General features: G+C 44.2%; 1 protein-coding gene and 1 long non-coding RNA gene across 2 annotated transcripts in view; one reads left to right on the top strand and one right to left on the bottom strand.

The window, feature by feature from the left end:
* The window catches only part of MB21D2 (Mab-21 domain containing 2), a 129,594-nt gene extending 113,289 nt beyond the window's left edge, over positions 1–16,305 (bottom strand). Inside the window, exon 1 of the mRNA XM_069557611.1 lies at positions 15,445–16,305. Coding sequence (XP_069413712.1) covers positions 15,445–15,655 — 211 coding nt within the window. The 5' untranslated portion in view covers positions 15,656–16,305. The remainder of the gene's footprint in view (positions 1–15,444) is intronic.
* On the top strand, positions 14,171–16,156 carry LOC138422557 (uncharacterized). The gene is made up of 2 exons (XR_011249923.1): positions 14,171–15,209; positions 15,449–16,156. It is a non-coding gene; the product is annotated as an uncharacterized lncRNA (long non-coding RNA).
* Positions 16,306–16,528: the final 223 nt, after the last annotated feature.

Below are 16,528 nucleotides of genomic sequence, written 5' to 3'. Positions count from 1 at the left end.
CAGTGACTGATTTTTTTGCAGCATGATGCCAGTGTGCTTCAGTGGTTTAGGTCGAGACAGTGCACAAACATCCGCCCTGACAGAGCAGGGAGACAGGACAGGGTTTTTATTAAAGAATCATTCACTTCTCAAAAGTAGTCACTCACCGCACTAAAGAGAAGGGTCCCTCAGTTCACGTAAAACCCAGTTCAGTTTATAAATTTTGATTTCTTAGTAAATATCCTAAGAGTACTTTTGACATCTGCCTTTCACTAAAAAAAAGATCAGCTCCTCATTCTCCCTTCCCAGTGATAACCTTAACTATGTCCTAATTAAATGTTCTAAATCTGGAATGACATGGGGGGAAAGGGGGGTTGCAGAGCCTGTGCCTTCATAAGACTTGCCCTAATTTACTTAGCATCAAGGGCCCAGTTGACCTTTATCCAGCCTTAAATCAATCAATTAGCTGAGACACACCTTCTTTCTTTCAAAATGAGGAGACCACATGGATAAGATGATATTTCACACAAATCACTTTCAATAAACATAAACCACAAGCATTAGAAGAATGTTTGCCCTGAGGCTGCCAAGAAAGGCCAAATGATAGAATAAAAAGGCTCTGGACCAGAAGCCAGAAGAATCATATTAGCAACTGGCTTGCACTGGAAAATCACACCAACCTCTTCTCTACTCTGCCCTGCATTCCCTGCCTTCCATCATCTCCATCAACAATTAACACCACCTCATGTTTTATGCCAGAGCTTCCTAGGTGATGCAGTGGTAAATAATCCATCTGCCAATGCAGGAGATGCAGGTTTGACACCTGGATCAGGAAAATCCCCTGGAGAAGGGAATGGCAACCCACTTCAGTAATCCTGCCTGTGAAGTCCCATGGACAGAGGTGCCTGGCCGGCCACAATCCATGGGGTCGCAAAGGGTCAGATACGACTGAGGAACTGAGCACAACAACACACGTTTTACACCGGCAACCAGCACAGAACCTAGCATGGAGATGGCACTCATGTTATTGAAAGGTAGAAGGGGTTAAAAGCCCGACTGCTTAGGTTTGAATCTAGCCTTTCACCAGCTTGAGCAGGTAACTTAACCACTGTAATTTATCAGGAAAGTGAGGATGGTAGCAGCACCCCTGTTACAGAGTTGTTGTCGGGATTAAATGTGTTAATGATTACAAAGCACTTGCAATAATGCTCAATAAACAGCAGGGAAGAGTTTCCCAATATGATCATTATCACTGTTGTGGCCAGTGCGACCTCGAGCAAGTCACTGTCCACCACAGGGTTAAATTTCCCCACCAGCAGTGTGATGGGGTGGGTGAACTAATCTCAGGAAGATCCCCACTAGCTTAACTCCTCTGTAATTCTCTGAATCCTATTACAATTCTCTAAATCCTCCTAAGGTTCTGAGCTCTCAGACCAGCAGCAGAGAAGGAAGATCACCAGGAGTCTTACCAGCCCACAGAGCCAGACCCAGTATCTCACGGTCTACTCAGCCAGCCCCCTTCCTTACTGTAGATAACAGACTGTTTAAGAGACGAAAATATTCACTATGATCTCAAACTGTACAGACAGCAGAGATGTGAGAAAAGGACACACAAGCCGGGGCGGGGGGCAGTAACAGGCTAGGAACAAAGACAAAATGCGAACACAACACCCCAGAAACGCACTGTACCCACTAGGTTATTTCTTTATCATTCTTCATCTGATAGCAATTAAAAAACTTCAAACTACAAGGCAGCTGTGTAGCAGGGAAACATACCCTACCTAGAAGTACAGCTTCTCAAAGTGACTTTAATCCCAGGCAGATGCTCCCCAGGGAGCAGACACTGCTGAGGTGACAGTCTCAAGTGCAAACACCTTTCTCAGGAAGCAGCCACTTGCTGGACATTTTACCTCACCTGCACTCTGCCCAAAAGCAGTCAAGAGTCAGAGTCAAGAAGACGAAGGTCCCTTTCCATTCTGGGTCTCAGTTTCCATTTCTGTTTAAAATGGAGGAGGGAGGAACTCAGGCCACCTAATTTCCAAGTTTCCTAACAGCAATGAAATTGTGTCCCGTCAACGATTTCCACTTTACAGGAGACATTTTTCTTAATGAGGTTAAAAAAGAAGATCCATAGTTATTTGCTAATTTTCTGCCTGAAGCTAGATTTCCTGGGTTCACATTCCCAGTCTACCACTAGCTCTGTGACTTTAGGCAAATTACTTAACCTCTCTGTGTTTTGGATAGCTCATCAGTAAAGAAGAAATAACACATTCCTCATAGGGTGTTGTTGGCATTAATTTAGGTAATAGACAGAAAGTATAAAGCACTTTAAACTATTCATATTGGAGTGTGGCTATTATTTTCAACTATAGTTTTCTGATTCAAAGGGAAAATTTACTTGGAAACGGTATCCTAGAAGTAACACAAACACACACACAGAGCAGGTAGACGAGAATCCTGGGTTCTAACCATGATTCTGCCCCCAGACTAGCTGTATGTAATGAATGAACGCTGGCCCTTCTCTAGGCCACAGATTACAAATCAGAGGTGATAAACTGGCAGCCATGGTGTTCTGTCTGACCTACAAGGGAGGTGAGAGGTGATCTTCATCAGTGCAGCCCCCTACTCCCCAGCATCCCTGACTCTGAAATCAAGAACCACCTGGCACTCACCACACTGCCCACCACTTTCCTTACTGCCTAGTCCCTGATGGGCTTTTGGCTCCCAGGCTAGGATTCTGAGAGACAACCCCTTCTCCAGGTGCTAGGAGCCCCTGGATGACAATATGCCAGTGGAACTGTGTTGTTCCAGATCAGAAACACAGCCTGCATGAAAGCAGACTGCACACACCAAGGGCACAGTTGAAAGAACAAACTGTTAATTTTCTTTATTAATCACATCACCATTGGCATAAGCAGCTGTTATTATGAACAGCTGCAGCTGCTAAAAGGCTGATCTTGAAGCAGGCTAGAAAAGTGCTTCCAAGTTGCATACCAACAATGGGCAAGTACAGACCTGCAGTCTATTGGCTTGGTTCTTCCTACTGGTCCTCAGTGCCTCTCTCTGACCAGAAATTCTTCTTCCATATCCTGGGGTGGCTATAAGGGGGTGGGATAAGGGAGGTTTCTAGAATCAGCTTAATACAAAGAATTTGAGGTGAATGTCAAAGGACTTCAATCTGATTTCACCTCAACTATTTAGTGACCCTGAGTGTGTTACTTCTCTTGATTATCCGTCTCTTCCTATGTTAAAATACAGACAATAATAATACCTACTTTGGGGGGTTGTTTTAAGAAGTCAGAACTAGATTATGCCTATGAAAGTATTTTGTAGACTGTGGAAGTTCAGATGAAAAAATAAAAGCTTATCATCTTCCCATGAAAACTGCAATTTGACCCATAAATCATCTAATACAGAATTCACTGTTGCTGACTTAGGGCTATCAGAGGTGAAATCAGAGAATCACATGGCTATAAAGGGCCTTTTGAAGACCTGTAACGCAACTTTGACTGTGTGGATCACAATAAACTGTGGAAAATTCTGAAAGAGATGGGAATATCAGACCATCTGACCTGCCTCTTGAGAAACCTATATGCAGGTCAGGAAGCAACACTTAGAACTGGACATGGAACAACAGACTGGTTCCACATAAGAAAAGGAGTACGTCAAGGCTGTATATTGTCACCGTGCTTATTTAACTTATATGCAGAGTACATCATGAGAAATGCTGGGCTGGAAGAAGCACAAGCTGGAACCAAGATTGCCAGGAGAAATATCAATAACCTCAGATATGCAGATGACATCACCCTTATGGCAGAAAGTGAAAAGGAACTAAAAAGCCTCTTGATGAAAGTGAACGAGGAGAGTGAAAATGTTGGCTTAAAGCTCAACATTAAGAAAACGAAGATCATGGCCACTGGTCCCATCACTTCATGGGAAATAGATGGGGAAACAGTGGAAACAGTGTCAGACTTTATTTTGGGGGGCTCCAAAATCACTGCAGATGGTGATTGCAGCCATGAAATTAAAAGACGCTTACTCCTTGGAAGAAAAGTTATGACCAACCTAGACAGCATATTGAAAAGCAGAGACATTATTTTGCCGACTAAGGTCCGTCTAGTCAAGGCTATGGTTTTTCCAGTAGTCATGTATGGATGCGAGAGTTGGACCGTGAAGAAACCTGAGCACCAAAGAACTGATGCTTTTGAACTGTGGTGTTGGAGAAGACTCTTGAGAGTCCCTTGGACTGCAAGGAGATCCAACCAGTCCATTCTGAAGGAGATCAACCCTGGGATTTCTTTGGAAGGAATGATGCTAAAGCTGAAACTCCAGTACTTTGGCCACCTCATGCGAAGAGTTGACTCATTGGAAAAGACTCTGATGCTGGGAGGGATTGGGGGCACGAGAAGGGGACGACAGAGGATGAGATGGCTGGATGGCATCACCGATTCGATGGACTTGAGTTTGAGTGAACTCTGGGAGATGGTGATAGACAGGGAGGCCTGACGTGCTGCGATTCATGGGGTTGCAAAGAGTCGGACACGACTGAGCAACTGAACTGAACTGAATGCAACTTTTCTACACTGTCTACCCTCTCCTCCAGTCCTGGAATGCTACCAGTAAGAGCCCAGACAAAGGATGGCCCCATTTGGGAAACCTCCACTTGCAGGAAACTTGCTCCATTCCAAGGCAGGCAGTTCATTCCATCTACCATGGGCTTAATCTGAACAAAGAACACTTTACCTTGTAGAGGCCAAGTCAGACTTGCTGTAATTTAAGCACCCTTAAAAGTTCTCAAATGTACCCACCCCAGGGCCTTTGCACATGTTGTTCCATCTACCTGAGTACTCTTTCATCTGTCCTCAGATGACCAAGTCCTTCTTATCCTTTTAGTTCAAATCTGTCTGTCTACTCCAGAGAAACCTTCTCTATGACTCTTCACTCCATCCTACCCAGTTACTGTCTATCATGATGATCTGTGGTTTTTGTTTTTATTTTTCCTACTTGTGTGTTTATATCTTGCTGAATTCCCCAGAGAACCTAAGTCCCATGAAGACTTATGAGAGACTTGCTTCTCTTATTCACTACTTTGCGCTCTTATGATACAATAGTTGCACCATAGTAATCACATTAGTTCATGACAGACACTCAAACATATGTTGAGTGAATTTATGAATTAATGAATACATGCTTAATTCTATGCATATTGTAGATATTTAAATACTCAGAACAGAAACCTAAATAAGATTTATACCAACTCTCACTCCTGACAACTCACAAGTAGTAATCATGTCTTCTTGTGTTGAGAAAAAATATATTAAAAAAAAACAAATTGAATAACAGCTCCCTAAGCCAGCTTTATTCATAGCAGCACTGTCCCTAGTAATCTGTCTCTTTATCTCATGCAAAGGGAATTCATGAAAAGGCACTTAAGTGCATGAAAAATAGATAGCTGTTTCCTGGAGACAGGGCCTGACATAATGGCATAATTATGGACTGTCCTTAAAGAGATCACTCAGCTGGCAAGTAGTCAACCAGGTCCACTGTAAATGCTGTCACAGACCCTCAGAACCAGATGAGTGAGGCTAAGAACCAGACATGAAAAATGCACATCTGTAGGGCATGTACTGAGCCATGGTGCCCTCACCCACTATGTACTCCTGGGCCAGTAGAGAGCAGAAAAGCCTGGAGAGGTATGAAAGTTGCTACCCCTGCCTGGGCTGGGGACACAGACTCACCTCAGCAACCATGAAAGATGTCTGGGGAGAAAAGCCACAGGTTCTTGGCAGGCTGTGTGCTGGAGCAGAAAACACTGGAGATCTGGGTGGAGTCCTTATTCTTTAACTTCCAACTGAGTCATATCACCTTCCAGCATCTCAGTATTCCCATCTGTAAATGGAGGTTACTAGTCCCTACACAATCTTTCTCAGAGGCTGGTCCGAAGAATAAAGCCACACCATACCAGATGCTAATGCATGTTGTAATCCACAAAAATGTACTGTAATTTACAAAGCACTGCACAAAAATAAATTGATGGCAAATTATAGTAGTTTATAATCATAAATAATTGCTGCAATTACGATTCCAGAATAGGCATCCAAACACCTGGAGGTTGACTGATAAGCACAAGGAACACCTTCATGGGAAAGATGACTTATGCTTTCTGTGCATCCTTTAAAGCCCCAAGCATGGGCATGCAAGAGGTTCACAAGTACCCCAGATGCCCAGGGAAGAAAAATCTGGATCTACAAGAAGGGGCACGTTTCCACAATTCACCATTTGCTGCTCTCAGACAACAAGCTACAGCAATTACTTGAGACATCTCTTAAACTGCCCTATCTAAGTCTCAAGGATAAATTATTAAAATCTAAGAAGAAACTTCCCTACCATAAACAGAGACCAGATCAAGATTTCCATCCTTGACTCCAGAGAAGATGTCATAATATGGCTTAATGAGAGGCAGCAATTATAAAGAGACAATGTCAGAAAGCACCCGTGCCTTAACCTGATGTTTAGTTGTTAAGTTGTGTCTGACTCTTTTGCAGCCCCATGGACTGCAGCCTGCCAAGCTCCTCTGTCCATGAGATTTTCCAGGCAAGACTCCTGGAGTGGGTTGCATGATATAAAAAGCTCTGCACAGAAGGGCTCTTTTAAAATGCATCAAGTCATTAAACTCTGTTAGTACCTACTGTTTACTCCACTCAGTGCTGCAAAGATAAGTGAGCAGGTATTATTTAGCCTATAGCATCGGGAATAGTGCACCAAGGGCTATAAAAGGGGACCAGGTATTAGAAGAACACAGAGGAAAAGGAAATTTTTTTCCTCCTGGGAGATATACAGGAAAGCTTCATGAGTCAAGTGGCATTTGAGCTGGGAGAAGAAAACAAAAGAGATGGGAATATCAGACCATCTGACCTGCCTCTTGAGAAACCTATATGCAGGACAGGAAGCAACACTTAGAACTGGACATGGAACAACAGACTGGTTCCAAATAGGAAAAGGAGTACGTCAAGGCTGTATATTGTCACCCTGCTTATTTAACTTCTACGCAGAGTACATCATGAGAAATACTGGGCTGGAAGAAGCACAAGCTGGAATCAAAATGGCCAAGAGAAATATCAATAACCTCAGATATGCAGATGACATCACCCTTATGGCAGAAAGTGAAGAGGAACTAAAAAGCCTCTTGATAAAAGTGAAAATGGAGAGTGGAAAAACTGGCTTAAAGCTCAACATTCAGAAAATGAAGATCATGGCCACTGGTCCCATCACTTCATGGGAAATAGATGGGGAAACAGTGTCAGACTTTATTTGGGGGGGCTCCAAAATCACTGCAGATGGTGACTGCATCCATGAAATTAAAAGACGCTTACTCCTTGGACGATAAGTTATGACCAACCTAGATAGCATATTAAAAAGCAGAGACATTACTTTGCCAACAAAGGTCCATCTAGTCAATGCTATGGTTTTTCCAGTTGTCATGTATGGATGCGAGAGTTGGACCGTGAAGAAACCTGAGCACCAAAGAACTGATGCTTTTGAACTGTGGTGTTGGAGAAGACTCTTGAGAGTCCCTTGGACTGCAAGGAGATCCAACCAGTCCATTCTGAAGGAGATCAACCCTGGGATTTCTTTGGAAGGAATGATGCTAAAGCTGAAACTCCAGTACTTTGGCCACCTCATGCGAAGAGTTGACTCATTGGAAAAGACTCTGATGCTGGGAGGGATTGGGGGCAGGAGGAGAAGGGGACGACAGAGGATGAGATGGCTGGATGGCATCACGGACTAGATGGACGTGAGTCTGAGTGAACTCTGGGAGCTGGTGATGGACAGGGAGGCCTGGCATGCTGCGATTCACGGGGTCACAAAGAGTCGGACATGACTGAGCAACTGAACTGAACTGAACTGAACTGAACTGAAGAAAACAAAACAGAGATAAGATTTCTTTAGAAGCTGAGATTCTTAACTGCATCTGTGAACAGGCTTTTAGGAAGCCCTGCAAAAAAAAACAACATGATATTTAAATGAACGATAAAATCACACAGGACTTCAAATAATTTGTATTAAAATACAAAACTTACTTTAAAAAAGACAAACATGTGATAGAGTACCATATGTGATTCTTTATTAATGCAGTCAATAAAATCTAGCAGCAAGTCTAACATCTACCATAATTTCAAAGCAGCGATGAATGTTTTTTGAGACGTCTATAACGTCTTTAATATGAAATGACAATGGCTGTGATTTCTTTTGGCAACAAAAGCAAGATACATAGATACTGCCAATACTACTATGGTCTGTTACCTACTTTTATAATGAAAGGAAATGCAATACTGCAGTTGTTGTTCAGTCGCTCAGTCATGTCCGACTCTTTGCGACCCCATAGACTGTAGCACGCGAGGCTTCCCTGTTCTTCACCATCTCCCAGAACTTGCTCAAACTCATGTCCACTGAGTCAGTGATGCCATTCAACCATCTCATCCTCTGTTGTCCCCTTCTCCTCCTGCCTTCAATCTTTCCCAGCACCAAGGTCTCTTTTAATGAGTCAGTTCTTTCCATCACGTGGCCAAAGTATTGGAGCTTTAGCATCAGTCCTTCCAATCAATATTCAGCTTTGATTTCCTTTAGGATTGATTGGTTTGATTGCACTCCAAGGGACTTGCAAGAGTCTTCTCCAACACCACAGTTCAAAAGCATCAATTCTTCGGCACTCAGCCTTCTTTATGGTCCAACTCTTACATCTAGCCACGAGTACTGGAAAAACCATAGTTTTGACTATATGGACAGTTGTTGGAAAAGTGATGTCTCTGTTTTTTAATATGCTGTCTAGGTTTGGCATAGCTTTTCTTCTAAGGAGCAAGCATCTTTTAGAAGTCAATAAAAATAAAGATGTAATTTTTCCCTTTTCAAGTTCAGAGATTCAAAGTTATTGTTTCCAAGGACCCAAGTTAACAAATTTGGATAGAGAAAACGGCCCAAACAAAAAAGATATTCAGGTAAGGCAGGCCAAACCCTCAAATCTCACCAACAAGAAGGTTCTTCATCCCTCAATCGTTATATTACAAAGTGTCCTGTAATTTCCAAAACAGTATATTTTTTAAATAAAAAATGAGTGAAAGAGGCTAAAAAACATCTTTCCACAGGTTATATATAGTTTCTTTCTAAAAGTGGAATAGATGATAGCATATTGGTCAGTTTATTAAGAAATATATATATATGCAATAGGAATATGTATGTAAAACTGTATGCAAGTATGAGTGACTGTAAGCATGTTTTATAAACATAGATGCCCAGAAAAAACTGTGCATCAAATACTAATAATAATTAGAATTCAGAGTTGATTTTACTTATATCTTTGTATTTTCTGTAATTGGAAAATGGGCCAAAAAATACCCCCAAATATTAGGTGCCTCAGGGTAGCACACACTCCACACAGTATAAAACAGAGCTGGTACAAGAAGTCAGAAACATCCTTCTTTTGTATCTTCAGCTTTAGCACTGAATGCACCTGAACATAGGAGGTAGGTATAATTATTTGCCCCAACTTAACTATTTAGAAACTGAGACTCAGAGTCGTTATGTGACTTGCCCAAAGTCACAGAGAAAGTTACTGGAGAAGCTGAGACTAGAGTCCAGTTCTCCTGTCCCTTGAGAAGGCACAATAGTATCATTGTTCAAAGCAAGGGCTTTTGCATCAGCCTGACCTTGGTTAAGTCCCAGCTATGTCACTTACTTGCTGGTAAACCTGGACAAATTCCTGAATTTTTCCAATTCTGGAGTTCCCCATACTTCTTTACTTCAAAGGGTTATGCTGTTGATGGAAATTATCCAATAATGTGAAACCCTATGACAACCTCTGACATAAAGGAAACATTCTCATTTCAATCACTATGCCTCCCTGTCTCTGTCCCGGGGGAAGGATTCCAGCATTATCTTCCAGAAGCAGCAGATGTAACCGCTCGTTAGGCTCAGCAGCCCAGTTCTAGTCTCAAAAGTCAACTACGATCAGCTCACTATGTGTATGTGCAGCTTTACTGAACCAGAAATGCACAGTATCAGGCTGAACTGAACATGGGACAGGATGCTGGAGTGCTGAGCAGCCAGTCTGGGGATCTCTAGGGATTCAGATTCAATAGGCCTGAAAGGGGATCAGAGATTCCAAACTGTTGAAAAGCTCCAGGAGAGTCTAAAGAGCTAACATTCAATGACAAGTTCCTGGTTTGACATAAGAGACTCCACTATTCCTGTGAATACAAAAGGGGCCCAGTCTAATCACAAGCAACGCATCATCCAATGGCTGGCATGACAAGGCCTCATGGAAAGACCAGGGCTCTTCTGTCATGAAGGGCAGTGACTGCCTAGAACCATGGAGGGAGAATGGAAACCAACTCAAACTAGAAGCAAAAACAAATGTAGAGGGACTTCCCTGCCCCAGATGCATAATGTCTTCAGAGCTGGAACAGACTTCAAAGATGACTCTGTCTGTTATATAGATACCACAGCACATCAGTGACTAGAACGCAAAGGAAGTTACCAAGACTTAGCAACGATTCACAATAAATCCCCTCAGTAAAGATGGCTGGATGAATTCATTAAGGAAAGTAACTACCCGAAAGACAAGGCTTCAAAATGGCCTACTCCGTAGACACAAAAAGTGTCTAAAAATATGGTAGATCTGACAGCGCTCAGAAACACCGTGGGTCTGAAAGGAGACAAGAATGAGCAAACCATTCTCTTTTTGGAGTTAATGGGCAAGCGGGAGAGGGAGGGGTCTCCCACTTGAATTAAAGTTTTTGCTCACTATTTTATTCTTATGACCCTGCATACTGCTTGGAAAACAGTATAACATTCAGTAATTACTCGCTGAACGCATGAATGTAAGAAAGACCTGTGTATGTACGGCTGAGTCCCTTTGCTGTTCACCTGAAACTACCACAACATTGTTAATCAGCTATACCCCAACACAAAATAGAAAGCTTAAAAAAAAAAGAGAGACAGGACAAAAGAGACCATCTCTGCTCCTGCAGGCTAAGCAGGGTACTGAGTGGTACAGCATTCCCCAGGGAGTGGGGCCTCTTTGGTTGTCTGGTCCAGAATTGATAGAAACAGACCGCCCATACAGTGGAAGGAACATGAGCTTTTGAGTCAGACATCCTTTTATAGGTTCAAAGGCAGCCTCTGTATGGTTTTGGCATAAGTACTTGACCTCTCTGAGCCTCAATGTTTCATCTTTAAAAGGGGATAATACCATTTACTTCACCTCTAAAAGAGGCATGGTGATATTTATCCTTATAAAGTCTCTGCAAAAAAATTACATGAATAGATTTATGCAAAGTAGCTAGCACAAGGGCCAGCATACAGTTTGAACTTAACAAATGGTAATGTGAGTTGGAATTAATCATGCCCTCTACAGCCAGAGCCTTTCTTCTCCTAAGTCACCTCTGAATATACTCTGTAGTCTTTCTGATCGGAAGCTGCAGAGATAATTCTAGTGTAAGTTCACTAGATTTTCTTAAAATGCCAATTTCTTAAAAATAATAAAATCCTGTATACCTTCCTTTTTGGTTTACAAAGTAACTTCATATGTACCCATAACAATTCTGAAACCATACATTACTATATCCATGTTTAACAGATGAAAATACTACTATCCATGTTTAATAGACAAAATTATTATTATCTGTGTTCAATAGACGAAAAAACTAAGACCACTTAGCCAGCAAGAGGCAAACTAAGACAGGAACTATAGGTTTGAACATTTATTATAAGGACCATCATTTTCTCAACCTGAAATTCAAAACAAATGATCCTTTTATGGAATAAAATATTCAAATTCAGATTGCTCCAGGACTCACCTCAAATGCTGCCTGGATTACCCTAATACTTACAGCTGAAATCAGAAACAAATTTCTGAAAGAAGAGGGAATGCTTTGTTTTTAAACAAAGTCCCTCCTTTGGATTTAATGCATCAACTCTTAATTATATAAAAAAAAAGACCTAGAATCAGGCCAATGTGAGGTTTAGCAACCTCTTCCACTTAATTAGCCATGGAACCCTGGATGATTCTTAATCCTAGTAAATTTCAATATCTTTATCTGGATAATGGGAAAGCAATACCTACTCCTAAAGTTATGTGAAATTCCAGGCACCAAGAAGGCAGTCAGTGATGACTCCTCTAATGACCACACCATGGTACTGACCATTGGACTGAAGGGAAAGTATAGGGACTGCTTGTTTCTTTCTGGTTCTTCTACCTTCTGCGCAACCCCTGTTCTGCATCTGTTCAATGGGGATATAACCAGTCTTCATCCAGCTTCAGCAGAGGAATGAAGATAACAAAAGAGCTGGCAGAGATATTACGCAAACACCAAATATTATTAAAACATTAATGAACTCTAGCAATTTCCCTGAATTTTGATAAATGGCGTTTATTATGCACTGCCTCTCCCACAATCTGGGCTCTCAAATATTAACTAAATAATAACAGCAATCATTCTCCAAAAAGACCAAGGTGTAGAGAAATAAAAAGCGAGTCTAGATGACTCCCACAAACACCTGCTTCCAAAGGAATTAGAATCTCTGGACAGAGAACATTAGGACAGACCACAAGGCCACTGTGTGACCAGTAGTGGGCTCAGACCTACTCCACAGCATATGCAGACCTCCGCTTTGGTAGGACAGTGGAGTTTCCTGGTGCTGACAGGTTCCTGTTTATGACAAGTCTACACCACCACTTTGCTCTTCTGCATAAAGTTACCTCCAATCTAGATAAAACAAAAAGGATCTTGGAAGCTGGGGGTGCTTATTCCAGGCTAAAAGTCTCAAACAGAGAGTGGCTGCTCCTGCCAATAGCCTAAAAACAGAGGTACAGTTCCATTAAAGAGGTTTGCACCAAATTTCCCTGTCATTTCATTCTGTGTGAGGGAATAATGTTTTTAAGCTGCTGACAATCCTCAGGTGCTGCTCCAACAGAGGCAGAACAAAGCCAGGAGGACTCAACCCCCTTTTATCTCCCCTCACTCCAACTCACAGAAATAAGGGCCTGGTCCCACCCCTGTAACACCTTAACAAGCTGAGGGCTGTTAAGACACCTCATTCGCATATTCATTAAAGACTCTGAGCTGTGGCAAGTGAAACAAAGTGCACAAAAAGAGATTTTGTTTTTTTTAAGCCCAGCGAAAATCCGCTTTAGAAAAAGTAAATCCACACAGGGACTCTTGCTGTCGCCAAACCTTCACTTGTCTAGAGCAGCCAGCACCTCATTAAAGGAAAGCAAGCAACACACAAATGAACGCAGCACCACACACAGGCAGGCTCATTTCGCCATCTGCCTTCTACTGTCCAGAGGGCTAAGAGGCTTAAATGACATTCTCCTGAATTTTTCTCTCCTGCAGGTGGAAACATCAGATTCCCAGGGGGCAAAAAAGACCACTCTTGCAAGATCAAGTGGGTAAAAAGGAATAAAAGGGAATTTCGTTTACCTGTCAACACGCTCATGACATTCAACACAAAATGAAAATGAATTAAGCAATAATTCATTTGCCATTCATATGTGGGTAAAGGCTTTGTGAAATCACTGTATCAGCTGTGGGGTTAACACAGAAGTTCCTAATGAGCTGGGCGTTTAAACTTAACCCCTTCCCACAGTCTCCCCTTTTCTGCTCCTTGAGTATCCCTTACTGATGGTGACCAAGCACCTTTTCCTAGTGAACGACCTAGAGCAGGAGACATCAGAATTGATTTGGGGGCTGTAAGAACACAACGGGCAATTTCCATTAGACTTGCTGAAGAGAGGCAATGATTAAACAACTTAAATAACTGCCCTGAGCATTCTCTGTGTATCCTCACCCTTCTGACAAGCGCAGTGCTGGTTTTCAGATCTGAAAGCTTTGTAAGCTTCTAAAGTTTCCCTCTGGAATCCCATCCCACCACAAGATTAGGGAGTAATTTAAACACACGCACACACACACATACACACCCCACATTTATCTAAATACTAGCTGAATCGTCGAATATCACAACAGAGTGCTTTCCAACCTCATACACAATCTAGGATACACTTGGGGAGAATGGAGCAAAAGGTAAAATCCAGCCCCAAGTTTTAATGTGCCTCATACAACATCCCAAAACGTTACTACCCTCCGCGGCCACACGTTCAATTTGTATTACCCACTTCTTGGGCTGTGGGGAGGACGCAAACCGAGACGGAAGGTACACTCTGATAGAACCAGAAACCAGAGGAGGCAGCGGATGAAATCCAATAGATGGCAGGACGAAGGAAAAAACTCAAGTCTTCCTCTGCAGTCAAAGACCTTTTCAATGAAATTTTCCACTACCTGGTAAATTGCCCAAGAATGTGTTTGTAGAGCTCACAGAGACACGAGTCAGGCAGCGCTACACTGGAGTCCCAGTTCGGTGGAGTGTTAACCCCCAGGCCACGTACTGCACGGCAGCCAGAGTTGCCTCGGTGGAGCCGCAAGCTACGTGGGAGGCTCCCACCAGCGGACTCCCACAGCACTACTCCGAACTACAGGATACTAGGGGATTATTCGATCGCCCTGCCCGGTTCAATTATTTTCCTATACACAACGTTCAACAATCTGTTAAGGACCTGTAGGTGCCAGGCTGGGGGATGGGAGAGGCGGCTTTATTCTAACCCAAACGTCGCCGAGGTTCGAAACCCAGGACACCTCTCTCGGCCAGCGAACAGACAGCACACAAAGAGCAAGGGGCTGGCGATCCTCGGGGTCAGAGGTCTGAGCGCGGTCATTTTCGAGCTGGGAATTAGGAATTCTGAGATCAGCAAGAACCCTGAAGAAGCACCGGAAATGCTTCCAACCGCTTCAGTGGGAAATCTATTTGCAAATCAAAGTTGCAGGAACTCCGGGCGCCCAGCATACTCGAGCGGGTTACTAGGGAACACCCAACAAGTTTGGCCACCGGAGGCTCGGCGTGACAGCGCCGCGCCGCAAGACTGCTCGCAACTTGTCGCTCGGGAGCCGAGCCAGAGCCCCAGGCTGTCTCCGTTCCCCGAGCTCCAGAGAGGACCTGAGACTCGGCGCAGGGAAGGAGCACGTCCGTGCCTCCAGAGACAAATCCCTTCATTGAAGGCGCCGCGGGTTCTCTTCTGGACCGCGCGGCTTCCAGGGGCTTCCCCTCAACAGTGAGCCGTTTCACCACCAACGCTTCACCTGCCTACCACCCCCAGTCGGCGAGAAATTAACAAAAGAGTCAGTAATCGGGGGCGGTGCGGGAAAGGGACCCGGGGCAAAGTATAGTTAGGAGGGAAGGGAAGGCAGCTCAGGTTGCGGCGAAGAATGGAAAAGGCGGAACAGAGATGGGTTATACCCCAGGCACCTGGCTCCGGGAAGAAAAGAAGGAAAGAGCGCACGAGAAGGGGGAATGGGTTCTTTACCCTGTTTCCCATCACTCACACACACACACCCCTCTCTTTTTCCTCCTTACCCAGCATGGAAAAGATGAAATCCTTAGCTGTGTGAATCTCCAGTGCTCTCTGGTCGTCATATTCCCGCTGGTCGTGCTTCGTAAATTCTTGGATGAGTTTGTTCAATTCCTCCACCCGAGCTCCCGACCTGAAATCCAGCTCCGGGAACGCAGGCTTGTTGTTACAGCCCAGGGAGGCTGCCTTGCTGGCGGTGGGAGCCGCCATCTTCATACAAAACGCGCCGAGTAGCAGCTCCGCGGCGGCGGCGGCAGCACCCACCCCCGCCCCCCCACCCAGCCCCCCTGGGCCTCCTCCCCTCGTCGGCTCCTTGGCTGTGACCCCGGCCCGTGGGCGGGCTGGCGGGCCGGCGTCTAGGCGGGCGGTCCCGGCTGGGTGCGCTCCGGGCGTACGGGCTTCAGGAGGATCTGGACTGCAGGGAGAGTGCGTGTGTGGCCCCGACACCCTTTCCTGCGGCCCCAAGCCGGCCCAGATGCAGTAGGTCCCTGCCCTCCCCTGGCCCTCGCTGGCCCCGACTATAGAGGTTGTAGAGCCAACCTAAGCCGCCTCCCCCGGGCGAGGAAAGTGAAGTGGAAACAATGTGAAATTCACCAGCTCTGAAATCAACAAGCTGCCGGCTCCGGTGTTACGGAGCCAGCACCAGCGTCCCCCATTTAAAGGGACAGCGCACCCAGTGGAAAGAAAAATAAATAAATGACAGAGGTCTGCGCTCCATACCACTTGCCAATCTGTACTCGGGCAGACGTGAGAGATGTAGATGTATTCTTTCTCTGCCTCCACTCCCTTAGGGGGCAGGGATTGCCAAGCGCCTTCAAGGAAAAAGAAGTCTTCCTCTGTCTGATTTTAAGGGCGGTGTCCTGGGCGAGGGCATCCCTATGCGAGCGTTTCCGTCTCACGAATTCCAGCGCCTTTAGATGGTGAGGGAGCCCGCCTTAAGGAATGTAAAACCAACCTTCTGCCCTCTTCTGCACAGACTGCCAAAAATATTAGGATTAAACGTATAAAAAAGAATGTCCTCCCTGTCCCGTACAGACGTTCCCATTAGCCACTATAATATTCCTACTTTTGCCCTAGGTAATTAAGTTT

This window comes from Ovis canadensis, chromosome 1 (genome assembly GCF_042477335.2).
Source record: "Ovis canadensis isolate MfBH-ARS-UI-01 breed Bighorn chromosome 1, ARS-UI_OviCan_v2, whole genome shotgun sequence".
Taxonomy (NCBI): Eukaryota; Metazoa; Chordata; class Mammalia; order Artiodactyla; family Bovidae; genus Ovis; species Ovis canadensis.
The sequence above is the reverse complement of the archived record's forward strand: the minus strand, read 5'-3'. Positions and strand labels throughout refer to the sequence as shown.